General features: G+C 39.6%; 2 protein-coding genes across 5 annotated transcripts in view; one reads left to right on the forward strand and one right to left on the reverse strand.

Annotated features, from left to right (window-relative positions):
- Positions 1-84: 84 nt before the first annotated feature.
- Positions 85-27,440, reverse strand: TMEM59 (transmembrane protein 59). Of its 4 annotated transcripts, none has more exons than XM_058430521.1 (9): positions 26,818-27,440; positions 22,493-22,525; positions 21,116-21,221; positions 19,547-19,641; positions 17,238-17,390; positions 15,002-15,083; positions 14,054-14,135; positions 9,846-9,954; positions 85-5,696 (listed from the first exon to the last, which is right to left on the reverse strand). In XM_058430521.1, exons 1-9 carry the CDS (start codon positions 27,004-27,006, stop codon positions 5,541-5,543), a joined length of 1,005 nt encoding a protein of 334 aa, XP_058286504.1. In that variant the 5' UTR covers positions 27,007-27,440; the 3' UTR covers positions 85-5,540. The 4 variants fall into 4 exon arrangements, with proteins under 4 accessions (XP_058286504.1, XP_058286503.1, XP_031993193.1 ...); XM_058430520.1 differs by having other exon boundaries at positions 14,054-14,138; XM_032137302.2 differs by lacking the exon at positions 22,493-22,525.
- Positions 27,423-27,713, forward strand: part of TCEANC2 (transcription elongation factor A N-terminal and central domain containing 2) — a 53,020-nt gene continuing 52,729 nt past the window's right edge. The window contains exon 1 of the mRNA XM_032137303.2: positions 27,423-27,573. The gene's annotated coding sequence lies outside the window, so the exon portion shown is untranslated. The remainder of the gene's footprint in view (positions 27,574-27,713) is intronic.

The following is a 27,713-nucleotide window of genomic DNA, read 5'->3' on the forward strand; positions in this document are numbered from 1 at the left end:
TTGCAAATGTCATGGGGAATCAACAAATAAACCCCATTGTGAATTACCTAAGTAGACACTTTTACAAGATAGCATTATTTTTTGATGCAGATGATCCAAGTTCTATTAAAGTTTACATACTTAAGCATAAATACATTAACAGATTTGTAGCTCCAGTAATGGTGGCGCACCTGCAGGTAACATTATCAAGAGCTTTTGTTGAAACCTTTCATTTTCAATCAGGTGCTGATTTTTTTCCACCCAAGTCTTCAATTATTACTGTTCTAACACTGCAAAAACCATTCAAGCATAAAAAAAGCACACAAGAGGCAGTAAAATAAGCCCAAATAATTTAGAATTGAACAAGAAAACAAAATAATTTACTCTTAAAATGACAAAAGTAAAATTAAGACAACCTCTAAACCAGGGGTCTGGTGAACTTGGATGGGAAAAATTTTAAATCTTTCTTTTCACCAACTTCTAACCAAAATATAACATTTCCTTCAATGACGAATATAGGAAACAGTCCACAGTAGGATCAGAGTACCTGTGACTTTGTCACCAATAGAAATGAGACATTTAGATATATTACAGTTGTTAGATATTTCAAAATATGCATTTGAAATTATAGTAATTTTAGAACCACCATGCAATCTTATTTTGTGTTAATAAAGTATCTATGTTACTGGATCACAAAACTTTGAAAATATCTTAACTTTATTTTAACATGCTCAGTTTCCTTTGCAATCCTTTATATTTAGTTTTATGCATTTGAAAACATTACTATGAGAGGGGGTCCACAGGCTTCACTGGATCACCAAAAAGTTCAATGGCACAAAAAAGTTTGAAACAAGTCATTAATATCACAGGAAGAGAGTACTTAATAGTGAAATAGGGTGGGTGCGATGGCTCACGCCTGCAATCCCAACACTTTGGGAGGCTGAGGCGGGCGGATTACCTGAGGCCAGGAGTTCGAGACCAGCCTGGGCAACATGGCGAAACCGCATCTTTACTAGAAATACAAAAATTAGCCTAACATGGTGGCACGTGCCTGTAGTACCAGCTACTCAGGAGGCTGAGGCATGAGAATCGCTTGAACCTGGGAGCTGTGGAGGCTGCAGTGAGTCGATTGTACCAGTGCACTCCAGCCTGGGTAACAGTGTGAGACTTCGTCTCAAAAAAAAAAACAACAGTGAAAAATATGATATATGAAGCTGACTTCAACAGTAACAGATTTCAGAAAAGGTCTAAAAACTGCTCCAGAATTTAATTACCACAAGGAGTTAGAAAATCCACACTACAATCCAGCTTCCCAAACAGAAGACTAAATTTCCTGCTATCCCTGTCTTTACCATTGTACACACCCCCACCCTAGACTCTAGTGTAGAACAAGTAGTCAAGGAAAGAGAGATTAAAACAGTCACTCATGCAGATGGTACCCAAATGCAAACATGACACGCTTAGCAACTGGAAACCTGGTGGGAGGGGCGCAAGAGCACGCTGGGTTCCTAGAGACTGGTTGGCAAACGTAGAATTAGAGGACGGTGGTAAGAAACCAGGGACCCACGGGGCAGCCTTCCCAGTTTGCTTGGCAACATTCTGTTGCCAGGCTGTGACCAGGACTCAGAGACCAGTCCTAGGTCTACCATCCAGACAACAATGTGGGGGAGCAGACAGAGCGTTACAGAGAGAAGTTTAAAAATAGAAGTAAAATGAAAGGAAATAGTGTTCTTGGGTATTAAAAAAAGAACTCTGAGGCTAAGATTATTGTTGGCCTCTGGACTTGCCCTCTCTGGTCTTTCTTGCACATTGCTGTTCGAGTGAATCATTCCAACACTGTATGGAACTCTCTTCCTTAAAATCTTTCAGTGGCTCTCTACTGTGCTCAGGATCAAGTGCAGGTTTAAAGTGCAGGTTTATCATCTGGTCTGCCTAGCCCCATCTTTTGTTATGCTTTTGTATGCTCTATCTCGGCCTACTCAACAATCTGCAGTGCCCCACCCTCTGGTCTCTAGGTCTTTGAGCACGGTGACCCCACTGTTTGGTACACTGCTCTCTATATTGTGTTTGGCGTTCCCTTTTTCTCCAGTTTAAGCTTGGCTATCACTTTCTCCCACAAGTTCTCCTATGTGCTCCCATAATGCACACAGCTCCTCCTATGTGCTGTGTGCTTATCTGGTCATAGCACTTATCACATTAATAATAGTCTCCTTCAGAGTCTGAGCAACTGGAGTCAGGCACTGGGTCTTACTGGGGTCCTAGCACTTAGCATAGGGCCTGCCACTCAGGATCTCAGGTGATTGTTGAATGGTTAAATTGTGGATCTGTAAAGGCAGAGCTGAGCAAAATTACTGCCTTGGTGTGGTGGTGACAGTAACTGGAAATCTCTGTCAATGATTCCCTACATGTGGACTTGATATTTGAGTCCACAGAAATTATAATGGAACTAGTTTATATCTTTAAAAAATTCATAACAAAAATGGCTCATTTATCTAAGACAAATCCAGACAGACTAATAACAAAGGGTAAATTGTTTGCCTTTGGCTGGAAGATAAGTTCAGACAGTGCAGGGTTTTGTGCTGATCAGCAGCTCAGATTGCCTCATGATGCACCACAGGGACTTCTGAGATAAGATTGACCAGATCATCTAGTAATTTCTGATTTACTACAAAACATATCATAAATGAAAGGTGCCCGTGAAGTTTTGTGAAAAAACTTGGAATCTAGGCCCAGATCATTCATTATGGTGATTAGTACTGCTTTTGTAATTGCCTGAATTAGCATGTCTCTTAGATGAGGGACCTGAGCCAAGAAGGACCTTAGAAGTCTGGGAGGTTTGAACCAGAGACCCAAGGGTCTTGAGAATTTGCCTAGGACCAAGACCAGACTCTCAAGATGGTTTGTGTGTGGTAGGAAATACGATTATGACTGTTTTATGGAAACAAGGAGCTAAGTAAAGTTAGGCACATCCAAGAAGGGCAAAACTGTTACTTTAGGGAGAAGGGGCTTGGAAGCTCAGTTTTGTTGCTTCGGTTGGGATTTTCAAGATTGGAAACATTTTTATGCTGTATATATTTTGGGGATTTTTTTTCAAAAGTAAAATCTTTCTTCTCAAAAGTAGATTCTGTGCTTCAGAATTTAATTACCACAAGGAGTTAGAAAATCAACACTACAATCCAGCTTCCCAAACAGAAGACTAAATTTCCCACTATCTCATCAATCTTTAACACTGTACGTACCCCGACCCTAGACTCTAGTGTAGAACAAGTAGTTAAGGAGACAGAGATTAAAATGGTTACTTGTGCTGATGATACTCAAATGCAAACATCAGTCTGGCTTAATTATGCTAAAAAAGAGGAGACAAATATTTGAGTGCCTACTAAATATGAAGAATGTCTTGGTATTTTCACATATAAGGAATTCTCTCAATAAGAGGGGAGATATTTGTCTAAACTTGGATCAATACTTTCAAGAGAAATGAAGGTATCTCAGGCACTTCTCATTCAGGAAGCGAAGAGAAATGAAACCAAGGGAAGGTGGAAGAATATAGGACAACTGTACAGTTGCTCCTTTTTTTTTTTTTTTTTAAGAGATGGGAGTCTCATCATATTGCCCAGGATGGTCTTGAACTCCTGGCCCCAAGTGATCTAGATAATTCTTTGTTTTGTTTTTATAAGGGAGGGTCTTTTCTAACAGTGGGCTCTCTGATTCCTGTGAGACAGCAGCATTTTGTGTTCCTCCGTTTGCTTCATTGGATGCATTACAATTAAACCTGTGCCTGATTAAGGAAACTGAGTATGCACTAATGATGGGAGACAAAACAACAGGGCTTTTTATTTTTTTTTAATGGTAACTCTTATCCGCTCCCCATATTTTATATAGTCCCCATGTTTGTTTGTATTTTTTTGTACAGAGAGGGTCTTGCTGTGTTGCCCAGGTTGGTCTCGAACTCCTGACCTCAAGTGATCCTCCTGCCTTGGCCTCCCAAAGTGCTGGGATTACAGGCGTGAGCCACTGTGCCTGGCTGAGTCCCCATGTTTTATCCCATGTTTTCTAACAAAAATAAGAAACAATGACTGCTTGACAATGACAGCTAATTCCTCCTTTCTTCCCCATCTGGATGTGTTCACAACTTTCTATCATCCAAATTTAGACAAACTAAAAATAAAAACCTACACTTTGTGACCAAAGTCTTCCTTGATTAGCTGTTAACTGCTTTTCATTTGGACTCAGGAAGGCTAAAGACTAGGCCATGGGAGGAGTGACTTACTCTTTAGTGATGCAGTTGTCAGCAATGCCCCTGTGACTGAGGCAAGTATTGGTTTACAAAGTTTTTAATATTTTATGGTATAATAACAGTGAATCATATTAAAATTCTGGTGTAGGCTGGGCGCAGTCGCTCACGCCTGTAATCCCAGCACTTTGGAAGGCCTAGGTGGGTGGATCATCTGAGGTCAGGAGTTCAAGACCAGCCTGGCCAACCTGGTGAAACCCCATCTCTACTAAAAATACAAAATTAGCTGGGTGTGGTGGCGCATGCCTGTAATCCCAGCTACTCAGGAGGCTGAGGCAGGAGAATCGCTTGAACCTCAAAGGTGGAGGTTGTAGTGAGCCAAGATCATGCCATTGCACTCCAGCCTCAGCAACAAGAGCAAAACTCCATCTCAAAAGATTCTGGTGTATTATTATTATGACCTGATATCATTCTAATATTAAGCTCTGTATTATTGCAGGTAAAAATAAAACTAGTTTTTGCCAAGTAAAATTTATACTTAATTCTGCATCACAAGAGTCTAATTCTTAGTGTCAAAATGAAGTTTTCTCTGAAAATATGTTTACCTTATACTTGATATGCTATCTAACAGAGAAAAATAGTTCTTTGGAAATACTCATCAAACAAAAACCTATAGCCTGTGCAAAATAACATCAAATGTACTGCTGAAAGATCAGTTTTGCATCAAAATGGTCCCTGACCATCACATTATAAAGCAATAGCAATAGACACAGAACATTTCATAATTCTTATCTAGGTTGGGCAGGAGTAGGAGGGAAGGTCTAGAAAAATCAGATACTCAAATTTCAGCACATAATTATTCAAATAAAATTTTAATGATTTCAGTTCCTGAAAATGTAGTGTCATTAAAGGTCATTTCCTGCTAAATTTCAAATTACAGATTTGTGGGCCATTCCTGAGCAGAAGCATCATATTCTACTAAATATTCAGCTTGTTAACTAAGGTAACCGACAGTATCATGGCAGGAGGTGAGAAGGAACAATGATCAGCTCATAGCTAAGAAAAGGGAAAAAAACAATAACCAAAGCAAAAAACAAAGCTACAGATATTAGTAAAATAATAATACAATCCCAAACATCCACCTCTTAAATTACCACAAAAATAATACCAATAAAGTTATAGCAAATACAGTCTTCACAGATTTGAGTAACTTTATTTGCATTTTATAGTGATTCTTAAGGCCTATATCCAATGAAACCATTTTAAAAGCTCTATGATGAGTGGAATTTTAGACGTCTATTACACTTTTCTTTTAAAAGAAAAATGCTTAAATTTCAGAATGAGCAAGATTCACTTTTGTAGGTAGAGGCCCTGCTTCTTCATGATCTTCAGTTTTAGATCTAACAACCACAAGAGAAGAAGCTGGATATCTGTTTAGCTTTTGTTCATTCATAAACTCCAAGTCACCATAGATACTCAGCTTCTGCAAAAGAAAACCAATGTACATTAGTAGTCTGGATAATTAGGAACCTCTCCAAGTTAGTCTTTAAATAACAATTTAATTTATAAATAGTTGGTAAAAAAAAAATTCTATAAACAACTTTAAGAAAGAAGAATGCTTTTTCTCAAAGTGTTGTAGATATGTGATTCAGCTCCCAATGGATGGCCAAAGAAAGCTGTTCCACGTCTCAAGTTAAAAATCCTCAGGAGTATAACAATTGGGTATCAAGAAAAACAGCTATGGATGCCTTAAGTGATCAAGTCCTTCAACATCTTAGCTCTCCTACCAAGGGTAAAATAATTTGGTGCAAGTTTTTCTGCTCCTAAATGTTTTAGCTTAACATGTATGGAAAATGAGAGATGCTATTTGAAAAGGCTGCGAGAACAAAGAATATGCATGAAATGCTCTCACACTGATAGAAGAGTCTTCGTAAATATATAAAGTTCCTTAATTGTTACTACCATATACAAGAAGATACTAAAAGAATGAAAGCATAAAACAGAATCACTGCCAATGTCATAAAACTCATTGGAGAATAATAGTAATATCTAACATCTTTTGAGAGTAGGTAGACTTAGATATATGTATGAATGTCTCTGTCTACTTTTCTTTTTTCTTTCTTTTTTTAAATGATGGGGTCTTGCTATGTTGCCTAGGCTGGTCTCAGACTCCTGGCCTCAAGTGATCCTCCTACCTTGGCCTCCCAAAGTGTTGGGATACATGTGTGAGCCACCACACCTGTCCGTATGTATCTCTTAAAGGCAGAAAAGCAAAGTGAAAAGTCTCCACTAAGAAATGGCATGGGCCGGGTGCGGTGGCTCATGCCTGTAATCCCAGCACTTTGGGAGGCTGAGGCGGGCGGATCACTTCAGGTCAGGAGCTCAAGACCAGCCTGGCCAACATGGTGAAACCCGGTCTCCACTAAAAATACAAAAAATTAGCCAGGCATGGTGGTACATGCCTGCAATTCCAGCTACTCAGGAGGTTGAGGCATGAGAATCACTTGAGCCCGGGAGGCAGAGATTGCAGTGGGCTGAGATCGCGCCACTGCCCTCCAGCCTGGGGGACAGAGTGAGACTCTGTTTCAAAAAAAAAAAAGAAAAAAAGAAATGGTATAGATTCTGTTGTTAATCTACTCATACGGCAACAAATCCCTGTATCCGAAAGTTAGAAACTGAAGTGCTGATATCACTGGCAGGACAACTGACTAGATTATGAAGCAAGAACTACACAGAAGTACCCGATATTGGAAAGGTGTTTTTAAAAGATGCTGAATAAAGAGCACCTTCAAGAGTTTATCAAAAGTGATACATGCTATCCTGGCTGGGTGTGGTGGCTCAAGCCTGTAATCCCAGCACTTTGGGAGGCTGAGGAAGGCGGATCACCTGAGGTCAGGAGTTCCAGACCAGTCTGGCCAACATGGTGAAACCCCATCTCTACTAAAAATACAAAAATTAGCTGGGCGTGGTGGTGTGTGCCTGTAGTCCCAGCTACTAGGGAGGCCGAGGAAGGAGAATCGCTTGAACCCAAGAGGCAGAGGTTTGCAGTAAGCCGAGATCGCACCACTGCACTCTAACCTGGGTGATAGAGCGAGACGCCATCTCAAAAAAAAAAAAAAAAGTGATAAAGTGATACATGCTATAACATGATGAACCTTGAAAATATGCTTAGTCAAAGAGGCCAGTCACAAGAGACTACATATTGGCTATCTAGGGCTGGAGGGTGAGATGGAGGTGGGGGTGGTGCAGCTGCTGCTGCTTGGGAGAAAATGGGGAGCAATTACTAAGAGTATAGATTTTCTTTCTGGGCTGATGAAAATGTTCTAAAAGTGATCGTCACGATAGTTGCTTACTCACACATGTTTCAGATGTGTTCTACTGGACTGTTGCCTCAGGGGAACAACTACCCTGCAAGGAGGTGCCCCAGTACCTTAAGCTTTTCCAGTAAGAGAGTAGCTTTAAGACAAGTTCAGGCCAGGCGCAGTGGCTCAACGCCTGTAATCCCAGCACTTTGGGAGGCCAAGGCAGGCGAATCACTTGAGGTCAGGAGTTCGAGACCAACCTGGCCAACATGGTGAAACCCCATCTCTACTAAAAATACAAAAATAAGCTGGGTGTTGTGGTGTGCGCTTGTAGTCCCAGCTACTCGGCAGGCTGAGACACGAGAATCGCTTGAACCCAAGAGGTGGAGATTGCAGTGAGCTGAGATCGTGCCATTGCACTCCAGCCTCAGCGACAGAGCGAGACCCAGTCTAAAAAAAAAAAAGTTCAGTGGTTGATGGGTTGGACATGGATCTGATATAGCAGGCCTCCTTAAAACTCAGAATTCACATGTGACCATTGGCTCTGGGGCACTGTGAAAGAAAAATGTTCACAACAACTCTACCTAACAACATTTAAAGATCTTGAAGCAGCAACCAGGAACTGTTTGATTTTATACATCAACATGAAAGAAGCCACTGAAGGGAGGAAGGAGACTGAGGAGATGTTGGTTAAAGGACACAACATTTCAGTTAGATGGGAAGAATATGAAGACACATGAAAATACTTTGTAAATTTTAAAGACTATATACATGTTAGTTATCAATATTATCCTGTCCCAGTTTCTAGGTACCTACATCAATTATATCACCTTAATAAAAATATTAAGTGTAATATTATCTTAATCATTTTTCATGTGCAAATCATATATTTAAACATCTTTATAGTCTATTAGGATAAGAGAGTTGTTCAAGCACCATGTTAGGCACATGCCAATGGCTTATTATTAGATTCTAATTTCTGTCTTTTATCTCTTTTTCTATGGTACTTTGGAGGCATACGAAAACTAAAGTTTATTTCAGTTGGATTAGATGTTGACAGCCATTATTATTCTATATTTAGTTATATAAATACTTTTCTGTTCTTGAAAGCTAAGTTGAATAATCAAATTACAGCCTTTCCCCCAAACAAAAATCCTTTACCTTAACAGTTATATTTTTTGGGCCAGTTAAATTTTAATTACCAAGGAAGTCACAATGTCTTCCATCTCTTGTGGGGTTACACACCAGAATATAACAACTCAAAATCAAACACTCCAGCATTTTTCTTTTCTTTTCTTTTGAGACTCAGGGTCTTATTCTGTCACCAGGCTGGAGTACAGTGGCACAATCCTGGCTCACTGCAGCCTCAACCTCCTGGGCTCAAGTGATCCTCCCACCTCAGCCTCCTGAGTAGCTGGGATCACGGGCACGCGTCACAATGCCCAGATAATTTTTATAATTTTTCGTAGAGACAGGATCTCATCATGTTGCCCAGGCTGGTCTCAAATTCTTGAGCTCAAGTGATCCTCCTGCCTAGGCTTCCCAAAGTGCTGGGATTAGAGGCATGAGCACCACACCTGGCCAAGCCTTGCTGCTTCTAAAGCAGCACTGCTCCTTAATATTGTGGTAATTAATTTATTACCACAATTAATTTATTACCACAATATTAAGTGGTTCTACAAGTCTTCTCTCTGGCTGGGTATGGTGGCACATGCCTGTAATCCCAACACTTTGGGAGGCAGAGGTGGGCAGGTCACTTGAGATCAGCAGTTGCGGACCAGCCTGGTCAATATGGTGAAACTCCATTTCTACTGAAAATACGAAAATTAGCTGGGCATGGTGGCGCGTGCCTGTAGTCCCAGCTACTTGGGAGGCTGAGGAAGAATCATCTGAACCTAGGAAGCAGAGGTTGCAGTGAGCCAAGATCCTGGCCACTGCACTCTAGCCTGGGCGACAGATGAGACTCTGCCTCAAAAAAAAAAAAAAAAAAAAAAAAAGAAAAAAAAGTCTTCTTTCCCATATATCCCCTAGAAACTGATGTCAACAGGTCTTTTCAGTCTTGGAGAGTCAGAAAGAGACACTTTACTCAAGCCAGTCAACATATATGTCACCACGGTAGTTAGCATCACAGAAAGCTGGGAACAACAATTCTTGCACTGCAAACCTGTAATTTTTATGTGTGCCAACCTCTACCACATTAAAACCACCACACCTTCTCTCTTTCTATTAGTAGAGAGGCCTTGTTTTTCCAGCTAAACAAATAAGGTGTTTAAAATGATATATCACAGGGCTCAGTCTTCAAATGGTCTAAGGGTTAGAATTAAATTTACCTCAGAGGGAACATACTGCTCCACAGCTGTAGCAACAGTTGCACAACAAATCCAAAGCAATACCATCACCGAAAGGACAAGAGTTGTAGTTAAAATCCACCCAGAGTTACTGGAAAAAAAAAATCAACAATTAGTTATATTAAAATTTTAAAAGAAACAGGAAATTCTTAATTAGTCAACCTTATGTACTTAGCTCAACAGTACAATTAAAACTTTGTTGGTTATCTTTGAAACTATTAAAAAACATAGAAGGAAATATTATACTAATAGCTATTACATTAGGTTGGCATAAAGTCTTTTTCCTCCACTTCTAATGTTTCTGTAACATGGCTATATCACTTTTGTAATAATAATAAAATCAGATATACTTGACTTTCTGCTAAATATATAAGGCAAGTGAGAGTGTTCTGTAAATTGTACACTGTTGTACAAATGTCATATATTATTTTGCAAGTTATTATGATACTTGCTTTAAGAAAACCAATATACCAAAAAGTTAAGGTATAGAATAGGTAAATTTAAAATGATCATTTGTTTTATAAAATAATTCACAACAGGCTTCCAGAAGTCAGTTTCCCTAGAATACTTTACATATTCAATTTGCCATAATTTACTTATACTTCAATTTAAAAGAGCACAGCTATTATAAGGCATTCTGTAACCATTACAGCATATCTCGGTAAAGAGATAGTTATATTTTCCTTATAATTAAAATATGTTAAGATAGAAGGCCAGTTATGAGAATCAGCAATTAGAGATTTTTTATTTATTTTTATTTATTTTGAATTTTTATAGAGACAAGCTCTCACTATATTGCCCAGGCTGGCCTTGAACTCATGGGCATAAGCCATTCTCCCACCTGGAGTTTTTTTCATAATTGACCTATTAAGATTCAAAGAATAGGAAAAAGTCAAGCCATTTTTAAATAATTAAAAGTCTAACTCTGACAAACTGTGTAATACAGATAGTCCCTACTTTTCACACCTCTGCTCATCCAACACTGCCTAGTAGGAGATCTATACTTACCACCCGAACCACTCACTTGATAGTTTGCCAAGACTTGAACATGCAGTAAGCACAATCATTGTTTGTCTGTCAGCAGAAGAGGTGGACTTTGGAGAATGTATTGTATCTAAAAGCAGGGAACTCCCATATGGTTCTTTAAGTATCCAATTTAGAAAGATAATAGAGTAAAATATGTTTTTAATGAAAAAATACCCACTTTCCTCTCCATGTTCCAGCCCTAAGTAGCCTGAGTACTAAGGAATTTACCACAAAATGAGGATATATTTGATATCTAGATTCCAGTAGCAACTACCTAGGCCAGAAAACTGGGGCTCATCCCTTCAATCTCCACAACAAAACAATGACTAGATCCTACAGATTTTCAACTATCTCCATTATCTCCGGTTCTTGTCTACTGCCCTAATCCAGGCCTCATAATTTCTTCCCTGATTTACCAAAGTTCTCCAACCTGGTCCTCTAATCTATCCTTCACATAGAAGCCTCTTCTTGACACTTACGTTCCTGCTTCTCTCTATTCCTGTTTTCCCAGTTCAGTCAAATTTCTGACTCTCCTTATCCTCCACATATAGTAATGTACTCTATACACATTGAGCAGGAGGCCAATATATCTGAAAAAAATTTTTTAAGTAAATCTTCTGCTACAACTAGCAAAAATTTCTACTCATCACTTAAGATATTTCTATCTCACCTGTCAATCCTCCCCTTGAAACCTCCGGTAGACTTAAATACAGTCCTTATATGCTGTGTATGAGACATGTGTAGGACTGTGTGTGTGTATAGCAATCATTATTGTCCATGTCTGTTTAGATCTGAGAACTCTTGACATCTTTACTAGGTCTCAACTCCCTAGCACAGTGCCTGGCTCCTCAAAAAGAAATGCAAGTGAAGAAAGAGTGACCTCAATTTCCATTCTGGAGACAAGGGTGTCTCTTTAACAGCTACGACCAGATTCCAATAACTGGCTGAGTGATTCTGTATCTAATCATGGAAAAATCATGACACTTTAGGAAGTAAACAGCTACAGCAGAATAAGATGAGCAGAAGATGTACAATTAGAAAAATTAGGTTTGAATTCTAACATAGTGACTGTATAACTTTGCGAGGAGTCAATTCACCTCTCTAAATCACCACCTACTTATCACAGGGTATTGTTCTAAAAGTCCGATGGGATCACTGAAGGGGAAAAAACATTTAAAAAAAGAACACTTGAAAAAATAATAAAATTTGAGACAGTCTCGCTGTATCACTCGGGCAGTGCAGTGGCACGATCACAGCTCACTGCAGCCTTGACCTCCTGGGTTCAAGTGATTCTCCCACCTCAGCCTCTTGACAGCTGGGACTACAGGTGTGTGCCACCATGTCCAGCTAATTTTTTTATTTTTTGTAGAGATGGATGGGGTCTCACTATGTTACCCAAGCTGATCTTGAACTTCTGGGCTCAAGTGATCCTCCCACCTTGGTCTTCCGAAGTGCTGGGATTACACGCATGAGCCACCACACTCGGCCAAAAGAATAATTTTTATCCAAATGTAGGACCCTATTATAATTTACATTTGGGCACAAAAACTTCTAAGAAATACATTTCTATAAACACATTATAAAGTTAGTTGTTTCACAAAATTACTTTTAAAGTGTTAGATTTAAAAAAACAACATAGAATATAATGAGAAAATGTTAAAGGTCAATAAATCACCAATAATATGCCAGGTAGTACAGTACTGAGAACTGTAACTTAAGATTAAATAATTATTTAGGTTTCACAGAACTATCAAACTGCAACAAACATCCTAAACACTGGAAAGAGAAAAACTGCCCTTTTTTGGACAAGCTCAAAACCAGGTTTAGAAATGAAAGAAGGATAAAATTTAAAGTTTAATCCTTGTTTACTCACATAGTCTTTAAACATTTTGCTTAGTAAAAAGTATTAATTTGTAAGGTCCACATAACTGTAATGATATATGATAAAACCTCTCAAGAAGCTGTTTCTGTAAGAAATTACGGGGAGCATGTGAAATTACGGGGGGCATGTGAAATTATGGGGGGCATGTGACTTGGACTACTGCAGTTTTATACTTGAGACAGAACAGTCCACTAGAATGAACACACTATAAAGCAGTAACTTGTTTACCACTCACTGAAATGCTTGACCTGGTATCTGACACAGAGTAGGTAATAGTCAATAAGTGACATGGCCCACTATCTTTCTCTTTTTCCTTTTTTTGTGGGGGGTGGGGAGGAGTAAAATGTGGGGGAGGGATCATATCTGAACTCCTTGGAGAAGAGGAAACATGCACACTTTGATAAAACCTGCCTCTCACCCTCATAAGGCTTGATATATTTTCCTAGGAGGACATATGGTACCCACTACTCTCACTTTCCCACTTTACCATTACCCTTAAAAACTCTTGGCACAGAGCTGATACTCCTTAGTATAGAATACAAAGCCCTTCTTAATCTAGAGTCTTTATCCAGCTCTTCTAGCCTCAAATCTGGCCATGCAGATAAAAACAAAAACAAAAATCTGATCCCTAAACCATTCAAACATACTCTTTTATTATTTTATTTTATTTTAATTTAATTTAATTTTATTTTATTTTTTGAGACAGTCTCGCTCTGTTGCCTAGGCTGGAGTGCTGTGGCGTGATCTCAGCTCACTGCAACCTCTGCCTTCCAGGTTCAAGCGATTCTCCTGCCTCATCCTCCTGAGTAGCTGGGATTACAAGCATGCACCACCACGCCCGGCTAATTTTTGTATTTTCAGTAGAGATGGGGTTTCACCATGTTGGCCAGGCTGGTCTCGAACTCCTGACCTCAGGTGATTCACCCACCTTGGCCTCCTAAAGTGCTGGGATTACAGGCATGAGCCACCGTGCCTGGCCTCAGACATATGTTAAATTAAAGCTTAATTTAAATGTGTGGAGGAGCACATTCAACATAAATCAAGAGATTCTAACAAGAAGAATGCTCTTGCACTGTGAAAAAAACTACCTGCCTGGGTTTTATTCAAGTAGTACACCTACAACCTTTTAAACAAACTAAAATATCTAATGTACAACTTTGGAAAGGAACAAGTAAAAAGGTTTACTTTTGAGGTGCTAATTTTAAAATAATAAAAAGTAATGTATCTCTCTGATACAAGCCAGATTTTATCTGTTATACACATAATAAAGAGGAATACATACAGAGAAAGGCATCTTAAAAAGCCATCACTTTCTCCATCTTCAAGAAAATTCCTGTGCGCTTGTGAATTTCTCATTTGCAGATCTGCTGAAATAGTAAGGTATGAGTTTATTAGATCCTATATCTCAAAAGCTAGTCTCACATGACTACTTCTAGATATATATACTTTACAGATATCCAATTGTTTTTGTTTGTGTCATCTGATACATTTTATATTGTGTACCAGTTTCTCTAGCACATCAAAATCAAATGAATATTCTATCACATTATGAGTTTCCTGTTTTATTTTCAAATTCTTATTGATGCTTTCTGCTTAATTACACGTGAGCTTGGATTTGGTTTATTCTAATCTAATTACAGTTGAAGATGGTCTTATGTTATGTGCTATCATTATCTACCCACTCCCACCCACCAAAATAATTAGAAGGCTAATTAAATCAGTATCTAAAATAAGGTATGAGGAAATTTCACAAGGTGACCTCTGCTTTAGCTTGATGTTTTATGTTCTTATGAGTAAAAATTCACTTCTAACATGGAAATAAAAATAGAATGGGGACTCACACTTTTGGCATTTTTCATTATTTGATCAATTTATTGGGAAATACCAGAATATTTGATTAGTTCATGCTCAAAAAACATCCTTTTAAGCAAACTAAATGTTTTTAGAATAGTGATTTTCAAAGTGTGGCCCCCAGGCCAGCAGCATCAGCAAAATCTGGAACTTGTGAGAAATACAAATTCTCAGATCTTCTCCCAGACCTAGTAAATTAGAAACTCTGGAGGCAGGGCCCAGCAATCTATGTTCGAACAAGCTCTCCAAACTCTAATACACATGAAAATTTGAGAACCACTGTTTTAGAAATTATCTGTTTATGTTCCATCAGTGTAAAAACAAACATGCAGATTTGACTGCTAATGTTTTTATCTAAGCTACTTAAAATAAAACTTACAGGACATTTTGCTTAGAGATGATTCTCTCAAATTTGTAGGCTCCTGCTCCAAATGTGGTGCATACTGGATTTCTGGCTTAGACTAAAATAATAATGAAAGCAATTAAGTCATTTGTACTTCTTTAGCTTTTTTCAGTAACAAGTTCTAAAACACATCATCTCTTTAAACATTTAAATTGAGAAAAAGTAACAGAAATACTGTATAAAAAATAATATATATAATATATATATATTTTTTTTTTTTTTTTTTTTTTTGAGAGATCTGGTCTGTCGCCAGGTGACTCACTGCAAGCTCCACCTCCCAGGTTCACGCCATTCTCCTGCCTCAGCCTCCCCGAGTAGCTGGGACTACAGGCGCCCGCCACCACGCCCGGCCAATTTTTTGTATTTTTAGTAGAGACGGGGTTTCACCGTGGTCTCGATCTCCTGACCTCGTGATCCGCCCACCTCGGCCTCCCAAAGTGCTGAGATTACAAGCGTGAGCCACCGCGCCCGGCCAACCACAATATATTTTAATTGCACTTCCTAAACATCAGAGCCAGTGCCTTGCAAAGAAACAGATTTCTGGCAGATTTATGTTCGTTTAACTTCCTAACAACTTTTTTTTTTTTTTTAAAGGGAGAGAGGGACAAATCATGACATACTACATTAAATACTATATCTTGCAGAAATGAGTTCTAATTCTAGTTGATCAGGAGTAATTTATCAGACTGCCAAAACTTTTGGCTAAATACACATTATCTCTATTTCTTCTCATATGAAACATTCTATTCTTCCCTAAGTATAAGGAATCCATAAATTACAGCCAAACACTCCATCCTTTTTACATCTTCTGTATAGTTCTGATCCTCTAGAATGGGGGTTTCTCCATCCCAGTTATGCTCAAAGTCACAGACTTTAGAGAGACACAGAGCTAATCTCCTATCTAATGAGGAATGAATGAGGGCTTCACTCTGAGAGTCAGCTTATGCCTTGATGTAAGTAGCTTTAGGACACAGAACTTGTTCATGAATTTAAAGAGAAAATTCCTGTGTTTTACTTATTACCAAATTAAGTAGAGGGGACCCAAGGTTCAGGGTAGTGCTAAAAATCACATACCAGCCATTCATTAAGCCACTTACTTAGCTACAGTACTTAAAAGGTTTACTTTATTACCTGAGAGGAAGACAGTGCCACAACATAAACTCTGTTGACTGGTAAATTTGAGGAATTCAACTACTGAATTAAAAGCATGGTAGGGTAGTATATGAGCCTTGGTGCTAAAGTGCCTTGGGTTTGAAGCTTAATTCTGTTACTTATTGGCCCTGCAACTGCAACAAGTTACTCTCACCTTCCTCATCAATAAAACAGGAATAATACAACCTCATAAAGTTGTTTGAAGACGCAAGATAATATATCTAGCACAATATAACCTCCAGGGAATAACAGTTATTATCACGTGGTAAATGATGAGATAGGAGACATTACTTCTCTAGGCAAAATACTTCTTCAACAAGTTCTCTTATAAAAGTCATGAGTAAAAGCACTGTAAAAAACTAAAAATTATGTCATATTGCTTTTATCTGATATCCACATGTAATCATATATGGCCACTATTTATGTTCGAAGTATATTAATTATTATCTCTTATATTTAAAAATTTCATTTTATCAATTTAACCACCATAAAATTTAAAAGACTCAAGAGTTCTAGTTACATAAAAACTAATGGCCTTTAGATTAGGCTTCTAATGGGCAAAGGGAAGGGTAATCAAATTGATGTCCAATTTTTTAATGTAGGGCCAAATAAGTAATTATTATTATTATTATTATTATTTTTTTTTTTTTTTGAGACGGAGTCTTGCTCTGTCGCCCAGGCTGGAGTGCAGTGGCACGATCTCGGCTCACTGCAAGCTCCGCCTCCCGGGTTCACGCCATTCTCCTGCCTCAGCCTCCCGAGTAGCTGGGACTACAGGCGCCCGCCACCACGCCCGGCTAATTTTTTGTATTTTTAGTAGAGACGGGGTTTCACCATGTTGGCCAGGATGGTCTCGATCTCCTGACCTCGTGATCCGCCCACCTCGGCCTCCCAAAGTGCTGGGATTACAGGCGTGAGCCACCGCGCCCGGCCAGTAATTATTATTTGATGATAAATATTTGTAAGTGACTGAGTATGGTTCTATGCTGAAACACTCATTTAAGACATATACATTTACTGTTGTTGGTATTTAGATGAATCCATGAAGCTCAGCTGTCACCTGGAATATAACAATTTTTCCATCATCGGCTTGAAGATAAAAAGTCCATGAAGAGGTTATGAAGCTCTGTGCGGAGTCCATCATGTCACTCCAGAATGACCTCACCAGAGTTAGAGGAAAGAGTAGGTGCATTTTTGGCATCAGGGACATAAGCTAAAAATAAAATAAATAATGAGAAATATATTATTTTTATATATGTATATTCAAGAGAACAACATAATCAAGATTACTCAAATCCTTATTGAGACAGGATACAAACAATTAAATACATCTACCATAATCAATAGCATCAGAGTAAACTCGTAGTTATCTATGCAAATTATGGTAAAGCTTAAAAACCAAGGCTACTTTAATTTGCCACCAAACACACTTACTAGCTACCTGTCACCTCTATCAGAATAACAGGCTTTTGAATTAAGTCCAAAAATAAGAAGACTCTTACGATGTAATTAAATAAGGACCAGCAAGGCCTTAAGGGTAGAACGGGAAGGGACAAATCATATCATTCTCATCTTTAATGCTTTCATCGAGAATAAATCATGCTATAATGAACATCAATGGAAAAGAGGACGGAAAAAATCAATCAGAAGAATATATACATAAAATGGCAGACATCTGACAACACGGCAGGGTGAAGGGAGTATTTATGGGCTGAGTTTATGTAGTAAGCTACTGATAAGATTTTAATGGCCCAGCGCGGTGGCTGACACCGGTAATCCCAGCACTTTGGGAGGCTGAGGCAGGTGGATCATGAGGTCAAGAGATGGAGACCATCCTGGGCAACATGGTGAAACCCGATCTCTACTAAAAATACAAAAATTAGCTAGGCGTGGTGGTGCACGCCTGTAGTGCCAGCTACTCAGGAGGCTGAGGCAGGAGAATCCCTTAAACCGGGGAGGCGGAGGTTGCCGTGAGCCAAGATCACGCCACTGCACTCCAGCCTGGCGACAGAGCGAGACTCTTGTCTCAAAAAAAAAAAAAGGATTTTGACAAATGATATCACCTTTCCTCCAATTCTGACTTCTTGCCTTCTTTAGCAGCACTGGGCCTCTCTAAAGCTCAAGTGTGGGATGCCATTTACTAAACTCTAGGGATAGCTTTGGTTCTGCTTTGTTTCTTTTTTCATTTGTTTTTTTTTTTTTTTGAGACAGTGTCTCGCTCTGTCACCCAGGCTGGAGTGCAGTGGTATCTATGGTAGCACCTGAGCCCAGAAGCTTGAGGCCAGCCTAGGTAATATAGTGAGATCCCCATCTCTAAAAAACATAAAAATAAAAAATGCATATACCTCTTAACTCAGCAGTTCTAGCCCTATGATTTTATTCTACAGGTATACTCACAAATGTGCAAAATAGGTATCATTTGCAAAAGAAAAAGATTAGGAACAACCTACATGTTCACAAATAAGGGACTGCCTAAATAAATTATAATATATCTACACAGAATATTATGTAGTGGAAAAAAATTAGTAGAAGCTCTTTATGTATACTTGTATTTACAAAATATATGTGTACATGCTTGTATATGCATAACATATCTGTGCATTAGTAACCATGGCTACATTCATGAGGGAAAACTGAGTGGCTAAGAGACAGGGGTGGGAGACTTTTCACTATATGTATACTCTTTTTATCTTTTGAGTTTGTACATGTGACTATTTCCTGTGCAAAAATTAATAAAATTAAGAAACTTTTCCCAGTATGTCTGGAGAACAGAGTATGAAATTCCCTTGTCAGGAATTTTAAGAGATGGCATTGGAGAAGTAATCAGGAGTAGGTTGTGATAAACAGTTTGGACTTAAATCTATATGTAGTTGGGAGCTACTGATTATATAAGACAGGAGAATGGCACGATGAAATTTAGAAAAAAAATCTGGACACAGTAAAGGATGGAGTTAGAAAGGGTTAAATTAGAAAAACAGTTTGGAAGTTAATTTAAAAATACAGACAAGAAATGATTATCTGAGTTAAGGCAAAGGCAACTGTCCAATGGGAGTTGGGATGGAGAAAAAGAACTCTGAAATAATTCCTCTGAGCCTTGGTTTTTTCATATGTAAAATGAGGATAATATCTTCACTGGAATGTGAGAAGAAACAAAATAAGATTATGAACGTAAGCATAACTTTTAATAGTAAAGCATTATACAAAAGCAATTATTCAACTGACTTTTCTATTTGCAAACTAATTTTGTTTGCTGAAAGCCAAATATAAAACATAACACTAAAATAGGATTAAGTGGGTGATAAACACTTCAAGCAATACAAGTCAGTGCCATCTAAGCAGGCTACTTTGAAAGGCAGTATTGTTTCGTACTTGTTCTTGTCTCAGTTCAGCGAATGGCAGCTGATTCTGGCAACCAAGATGGCAAGCATATTGCTCATCAGATTGGGAATATGCTTCTGTACATGCTGTAAGAGAAAAATAGTTAAATTACAAGAAATAAGAGAGAAAGGGAAAGAGGAAAGAAAAGGATTTGGCATTTTATTTAAAAAATTCTTATAATTAAGAAAGATTTCATCAATGTGAATTTCCAAATTTGGTAATATAGTAGTAGGAAATGTATCTTTAACAGAACTCCATATTGTCTCCCTCCTACAAGTCAAATGTTTTAGATGCAAATCTATTAATTATACACCCAGCCTCTGGCCACATGATGACATTCATGTAAGAGGATCCTTGTGTGGTGGAAAATGCACTGGATTGGCATCCTGAAGATGCCGCTCAAAAAGGTTTAGTTCCATCATTTGTTGCTGTGTGTGACCTGGGCTGAGCAGTTTAACCTCTGACTCTTGATTTCTATATGTCTAAAATAGAAATACCACAACCTATTGCATAGGGTTGAATGAAATAATATATTTTAATGATTTATACAAATATAAGGTATTATTGTTAAGAACCAGATCACTCAGTTAAGAAGGGTATGCACATGGCAAAAGAAAAATAAAACAATCAGCCTAACATCTGAAAGTCTAAGAAAATTGAACTAGAAAATGTTCTACAGCAGATAATTCTAATGTTGAAATGGGTCTCTACCAGATATACTCGCATTTAGTTCATTAATTCCATTTCCTTCTTGTGATATAACATTTTACCACTATACTAATTTTATTTTTTCCCAACTCAGTAATGCATTTGTAATACACTTCTCAGAAGTGCTAGATAATAAACTGGACAGCATTATGTATATATAAAGATGATCAGTTAGGAGACTGGGCCACAAAAATACGGTTACGATATCAAAGAAGACTGTATGTGAGCCATGGCATAGTGATAGGGGAAAAGGTGCCTCCTTCTACACTAATAAACACTGTAATGAATGGAGAACATTCCATTAATAGTTATTTAAAAAGTTAAACGTCAATTGTGTCCTGATTACAGGTTCCTTTTATTAAACATATTGCTTTCAGCAGAAAGAAAAGTGGTTTAACAGATGACAAAGCCTCTGGCTACTTATTTTAATGGCCTGATCAATGAAGAATACGTAATTAAATACTGAGTCAAAGGCCTGATTCAGTAAAAAACTTGGAGATAAGTCAATGAACTTATGATTGAAAGGTTTAGGAAAATTATACTATCTGTGAAAAGGTAGTAATGAATTGTGAGTAGGGTAATTATACTGCATTTGTCCGACAGAATGCTTGGTTAAACAAAGGTGTCCTATTCATAGCAGAAAATAAACACTGTCTCAACAAACAAATGAAATTTAAAGCCCATGAAATTTCTAGCAGCAGCTACTAAAACTCTCAGATCCATAATAATTACAATATGTTAGATGACTAGTTTCAACAGTGTGTTTGCCATTTCCTAAGGAAAATACTTCAAAAGCTTATCACAAAGAAAACAATGTTACATACAGCTGATGTCGTTAGCATAGCATCTTACCAGATTCACATTCCAATTTAGTTCGATTTAAGTCAATTCCATCATCCACAAACTGACAAATTGAAAACAGCCTGCAACCTCTCTGACATGCGTACAACTCCTCTTCCTAGGGAGTTCAAGAACAGGAAGGGTTACCAAAAAATAGTATTTTTTTTTTCCTCATGGGAAAACAGGTTAGGAAGAAAGCAGTTAGTAAAGTTTATTACAAATTGTCCAATAAGTTTCATAACTGAAAGAAAAAAATGATAGGAGCCAGTTGATACTCAAGACCTTTGCCATATAGAGGCTTTAGTTCCTTATTTTAAAAGCGATACCAAGAAAAAAGCCTAGTAGGTAAAACCACCACCCTTTTTCCATTTTCTTTGGTTACAATCTGTGGGGGGAAAAAATTAAAAATAAAACTAATAGTGACAGGCCAGATGCAGTGACTCACACCTGTAATCCCAGGGCTTTGGGAAGCTGAGGCGGGAGGACTGCTTGAGGCCAACAGTTTGAGGCCAGCCTGGACAATACAGCGAGACCCCGTCTGCACCAAAACAAACACACACACACAAATAACTGGGTATGTTGGTGCGCACTTGTTGTCCTAGTACTCAGTAGGCTGAGGTGTGAGGTTTGAGCCCAGGAGTTTGAGGGTACAGTGAGCTATAATCACACCACTGCACTCCAGCTTGGGGTACAAAGTGAGACCCTGTTGCTTAAAAAACAACAACAAAAAACACAACGGTGATATAACTAGGACTTTAACAGCGATAGGAGTAAGCAAGTACCCTAGGACCAATGGCATACTTCTGTCACATCCATGTTTATATGAATCACCAGGCTTATCAGGAAAAGTATCAGACTAGCTTCACATGGCGAATGGTGACACGAGGGCCTGATAAAGTAAGGTATACATCTATAAAAATGTTTATATGAAGGGACTTTTTAAAACTGGGCTTACATTAAATGAAAACACGGGAGCAACAGTGTGGTGTATGGGAAAGGACACTGCGATCAGCCAGACCTAGATCAAACCTTTTGGGTGAGTGCATAAGTTATTTTACCTGTCTAAGAATCTCAGCTTTCTCATCAAAAAAGGAGAGAACAGCCATTATCTCCAAATTCCTCAATAATTTGGAAGCTATTTCCAGTACAGTGCCTGGGATGTAGAAGGTGCTTAATAAATGGTAATAGTGTTAATAGATTTTTAAAATAGGAAACAATTACAGGCATCAATGTATATGTGTGAAAGCTTAAGATAGGATGGACATCTAGTTCTTCATTACTGTAAAATATTAACTGCTTAATAAGACTAATGTCTTCCGCAGTTTTTCTTTGATAAAATAAAAGTATTTTTAAAAAGCTATTGCATATAGGGGAGCCCCCTCAACTTACTGTGTGATCCACTGTGTACAAACTGGCAGACACCTAATAAGGAAACAGCATGTGCATATACCAGTTAGCAACCAATGGAATACAAGGTATGTATTTCTTTCCAGCAAAAGGATTAGTAAAATTTATGCAGCAGCAACAATCCATCAAGAAGAAATAGCTGCAGTCTAATATTAAATATACTTTATCATACAACTTTGAAGGTAGCACACTTTTGGACCTCAGTTCCAGCTGCATTTATTGTTAAGATGAAATTGAAATAATTTTAACAATTAAGATAAATTTCATATCTGAGTAGCTTTTGCAGGCTTTGTAAAACAAAGAATTATTTTATGTCTTTGGAGCACCACATATTTCCTTATATTGCACAGAGGAAGCATAAGCTCATTAGTATGAGCTATACCACATGCCATTTCATTCTCAGATATGCTTTCCTTTAATAAGTCATCCAGTACCAATTTCAGAAAACCATATGGCATGGTGAAAAGAGTCTAGGTTTCAGGAATCAGCCCTGGTTTGAAGCTCAGACTTGCCACTTAATTCTGTACAACCTTTGGCAAGTTACTTAATCTAATTCCTCAGTTGTAAAATAAGGACAATACTCTTACATCAATCCTAACTACTATTCATTTATTTTATACTGCCTGTATAATTGCAGAGTGTCAATCTTCACTATTAGGAGAATTATATATTTATATCTACAATAGCATTACCATTATGTAGTACTATCTAATAGACAGACATATTTAATGAACATCCACAATGTGCCAGGCACTGTGTTAAGACTTAACAAATTATGAAACATCTGGTATGGAGCAGGCACTCAACTGGTAGCTATCAAGAATCATATCTTTATTCTAAGTATTTCATGTTACATATACAAAAATAATGATTTCAAGTAAATATTTCATGCCCTATGTATCCCAAATGACTGGCAAGCTTATATAACATGTATCTCCTCTGATTTAGGACACAATAAATGGTGCTGCCACTATATGAAATACTAGCTAAATTCATAATTAGAAGGTCCCTCAATGGTACTATTTAGGCCAGGCACCGTGGCTCATGCATGTAATCCCAACACTTTGGGAGGTCAAGACATAAGGATCCATTCAGCCCGGGAGTTTGAGACCAGCCTGGGCAACACAGCAAGACCCTGTTTCAATTAAATTAAAAAATAAATAAATAGAAGTTAAGTGATCAGCAAGGACAAACAGTAATCAAGGAGCTGGGAACAAAACCAGGTTTGTATGGTTCTAGAGACCACACTCCATTAAAAAATGACCAGCTAATTAGCTTTTTTATTAACATGATTTATGTCTCTTGTTTTTTCAACCGAGATAAATTATGCAATTGCACTTCTGTAGATAAAACATAGAATAATTTAAAAATAACTACTTACAAACAGGTATTCTATTTTCTTGCAACAAATAATTAGTTCTCAAAAAGTGTCATTAAAATGAGATTTCTTTTTTTTTTTTTTTGAGATGCAGTCTGGCTCTGTCCCCCAGGCTGGGGTGCAGTGGCGCAATCTCGGCTCACTGCAACCTCTACCGCCCGGGTTCCAGCGGTTCTCCTGACTCAGCCTCCTGAGTAGCTGGGATTACAAGCATGCGCCATGCTCAGCTAATTTTTGTATTTTTAGTAGAGATGGGGTTTCACCATGTTTGGTCAGGCTGATCTTGAACTCCTGACCACCCATGATCCACTCGCCTCGGCCTCCCAAACTGCTGGAATTACAGGCCTGAGCCACCGCGCCCAGCCTGAAACGAGATTTCTGTCTCGTTTTTCAAACTCTATGTGAGTTTGAAAATTCACCTAATTTCTTACAACACGCAATGCTTTTTCCTGGAGCACAAAGCACAGAGGAGAGCCAATAGAAATCAGTGACATAATTAAATATGTTTCTTTTTTTTTTTTTTTTGATGCAGAGTTTCCCTCTTGTTGCCCAGGCTGGAGTGCAGTGGCGCCGGCTCACTGAAACCTCTGCCTCCTGGGTTCAGGCGCTTCTCCTGCCTCAGCCACCTGAGTAGCTGGGATTACAGGCACCCGCCACCACGCCTGGCTAATTTTTTTTTGTATTTTTAGTAGAGACAGGGTTTCACCATGTTGGCCAGGCTGGTCTTGAACTCCTGACCTGAGGTGATCCACCCGCCTCGGCTTCCCAAAGTGCTGGGATTACAGGAGTGAGTCACCGCGCCCGGCCTTTTTTTTTTTTTTTTTTTTTTTTGAGACAGGGTCTCACTCTCAGACTGGAGTGCACTGGCGACATTTCGGCTCACTGCGACCTGCGCCTCCCAGGCTCAAGCAAGCCTCTCACCGAGTAGCTGGGACTACAGGTGCTCGTCTCCATGCCTGGCTAGTTTTGCATTTTTTTTTTTCCAGAGACAGGGTCTTGCCATGTTGTCCAGGCTGGTCTCAATCTCCTGAGCTGAGGTGATCCACCCACCTCGGCCTCCCAAAGTGCTGGGATTACAGGCGTGAGCCATCACACCCGGCCGAATATGTTTAATGCAAGTTTATTAATAGGAGGCAGCATAGTGTAGCCAGTTTTAAGCTGAATTCCTACTCCACTATTTCTTGGGTATGTGACCTTAGGCAAGTCTCAATTTCCTTAATTTTAAAACCCTACTTTACAGGGTTGTTGTGAGAATTAGGGATAATGGTATGATAAATCTCCCATCACTCTGGCTAACAGTGGAGTCTATATAAATTTCAAGTCCAGGACCTATAGGGAGCCAGATGATTTGGAGTTCTTTGTGAGAAAAGCTTTAATAAATAAGTAAAAATAGTTTATAGATATAACACCAATTGTTAGAAAATAGTGGACATTATTAAAGTACCTACAAGTTCCAGGAAGGTATCATTTCAAATTATTTGATTATTCTCCCAACATTCTGGTTTATACTACAAAATTGCCAAGAAAATCTCAAAAAAGGAAACAAACCCTAGAACAATAGAAAGTAAGTCTCAGCCCAATTCCAGGCCAAATCAATATTAATGAGCTTCTTCATACAATCCTCTTAATGATGAGAAGTTTACAAGAGGTGAAGAAAAATAACGTGGTTTGAAGCAGTATTCGTTGATTTAAGTCTGAGGTTAAAATTTCTCACTTCTTTCTCGATTGTTACATAAATCTCTGGAAAAATTTAGTAGAGTCCCCTCTCCCACACTTTTTTTGAAAATTGATAATCTCCATTCAGTTTAAAATCCAGCCGTAACAAAATCTGAGAAGTGCTGGCACTTAGAACTTCTCATTTCAAAGACCTGAAAGCACTCGCCAATAAGGAACATCCTAAGCTTCACTGGAACTGTCTCCGTAGCCACTCCAGTTTTAGAGAGCAAGGAGGTCCAGCCATAATGGTTAAGCAAATAGCATAGAGGAGACGAAGGAAAAACGAAGAGGAAACCACCAGCAACATCAACAAAAGCTCTCATAAAACAACGTGGGGGAGGGCATATACTCAAATCATACATGGGAAAGGTGTGGTGGGAATCATCAAGCAATTTAGAATGTTGAGTAAACAGAGTTCTTAGGCTGAAAAACCAACGTGACGAGGGTTAGGTATGTAATTAAAAGAAAGGGGGGAAGCATAAAGAGGAGGGCCATTCCTCTCCGTAAGCTGCGAACCCCCTCCTTTCCACAGTCTCATTTCTTTACCCACTCCACGAATTCCCCGTTTTCTGCACTGAGTGGTCAGTTTCTGGTAGGCAGACACCTAATTGCCTCTTCTCTAACCCAGTCCCTCTTGGCAGCGTCTTGGACACAGTAACTCAACATAGGCAGACAGCATTCCTGGGCGTCTCGCTACTCCCTGAGCTGCCTTCGTGACGCTTTTTATACGACAGTGGAATCGTCTACTTGTCTGACTCCCCGAAGACTGCGCTCCTGGACCCGAGAGGCGCTTAGTAAACAAGGGTTATGAATCAATCATTTGTGGACTCGCGTATCTGCGCCTCCCTTTCTACAACCCCCCCCCCCTTACGCTCCTTAAGGGGAGGACCCCGCATTAATCATCCGTATCCTCCTCTATCCTCCTCCGAGTGCTCGACTCCCCTGCAGCCCGGCAAGCTCCCAGAGGAAAGGGATCGCGTCTTTCTCATCTTTGTGTCCCCCAGCCTATCAGAGGGTAGCGCAGGACAAACTTCCGGTAATGACAGCAGGAATGGGGTGCAGGCAGGATTAGGGAGGAAAACAGGAGCTACAGATGGGAGACAGCGGTTGAAGGGCCGATTTAACAGCCAGGTTGCCAGAGCTGACATAGGTGTGGGGAGCCGAGAAATGGGCTGCAAGGGAAGGGTCGCAGCCCGCTCCGGACGGGCCCTACCTTAGGGTAGGTGTGCAAGGGGTAGGTCAACTGACAGGCCCGGTGGCAAGACGCCGTATCACCCAAGACCGAGTCAAATGCTTCAGCCGAAGCGGTCCCCGAACCTCCGGCCAAGGCCATCGTCAGCAGCAGCAGTGGCGGGAGCCCCAGTTGGGTCCTCACCCAGAGGCTCCCCTTCGGCGCCGCCATCTTGTTCCCCTCTGTCACAGCAGCTCAGCTTGTTGCTGTTTTCTTGGAAGGGTTTCCTCCTCCTTCTGGGACCAGCCCCCTTCTCCGCCCCACCAACCGTTGCTTCCGCCTCCGCCGTCACTTCAGCTCCGCCCTGACCCGCCTGAAACTGCCACCTCCTGCCCCACCTCTGGGACTACCAACTTCTCCTAGGCTGGCGTGAGGAGGGGAATTGATCCATCGCGAGCATTAGCGCGAAGCGGGGCCGCCTGACTTCTTCCCTTCGCGGGGCAGGCTGGGGCGTATAGTTCTCCGTAGGCGGGAAGCGCACGGTGCTGTCGGGAAAGTTGGTCTCGAAAAACTACAGCCTCCCTCGGCGCGCCTTCCGCCCGCATTTCTTCGCGGTGCATTCTGGGGAATGTGGTTCGCTGTGGCCCAGAGGCGCGAGGGCCGGCGGAGTTTCTTCAGAGGAACTACCGCCCTGGGAGGAAGCGTCCGTTTAGTTTCAACATAGACCAGTGGGCTTGGGAGCCTACGAGGTTGCAGTCTGGAGGGCTCCAACAGCAGCTGCCAGGGCTGCTTTTCCTGGTGGGTCTCACGTCAGACCGTTGTTGGGTGCCCCTACCCGGGCTCCTGAGTGCTGAGAACGAGGAGGATGGGGTTTCTCCTTGTTCGGGGATCCAGAGATTACAGCCGTGGGTAGGGTCCTCTGACCACCAAGCAGTTTG

The sequence above is a fragment of the Hylobates moloch genome, unplaced genomic scaffold (genome assembly GCF_009828535.3).
Source record: "Hylobates moloch isolate HMO894 unplaced genomic scaffold, HMol_V3 SCAFFOLD_18, whole genome shotgun sequence".
NCBI classification, from domain to species: domain Eukaryota; kingdom Metazoa; phylum Chordata; class Mammalia; order Primates; family Hylobatidae; genus Hylobates; species Hylobates moloch.

What these genes read in the sequence shown, in the direction of transcription:
- TMEM59 (XM_058430520.1), bottom strand. Translation starts at nt 27,006, where the DNA reads ATGGCGGCGCCGAAGGGGAGCCTCTGGGTGAGGACCCAACTGGGGCTC. An exon ending in CTGAACTGAGACAAGAACAA is followed by an intron (nt 17,391 to 19,546) that starts GTACGAAACAAT and finishes TTTTATTTTTAG; the next exon opens with CTTATGTCCCTGATGCCAAA. An exon ending in ATCTCTAAGCAAAATGTCCT is followed by an intron (nt 14,139 to 15,001) that starts GTAAGTTTTATT and finishes TTACTATTTCAG; the next exon opens with CAGATCTGCAAATGAGAAAT.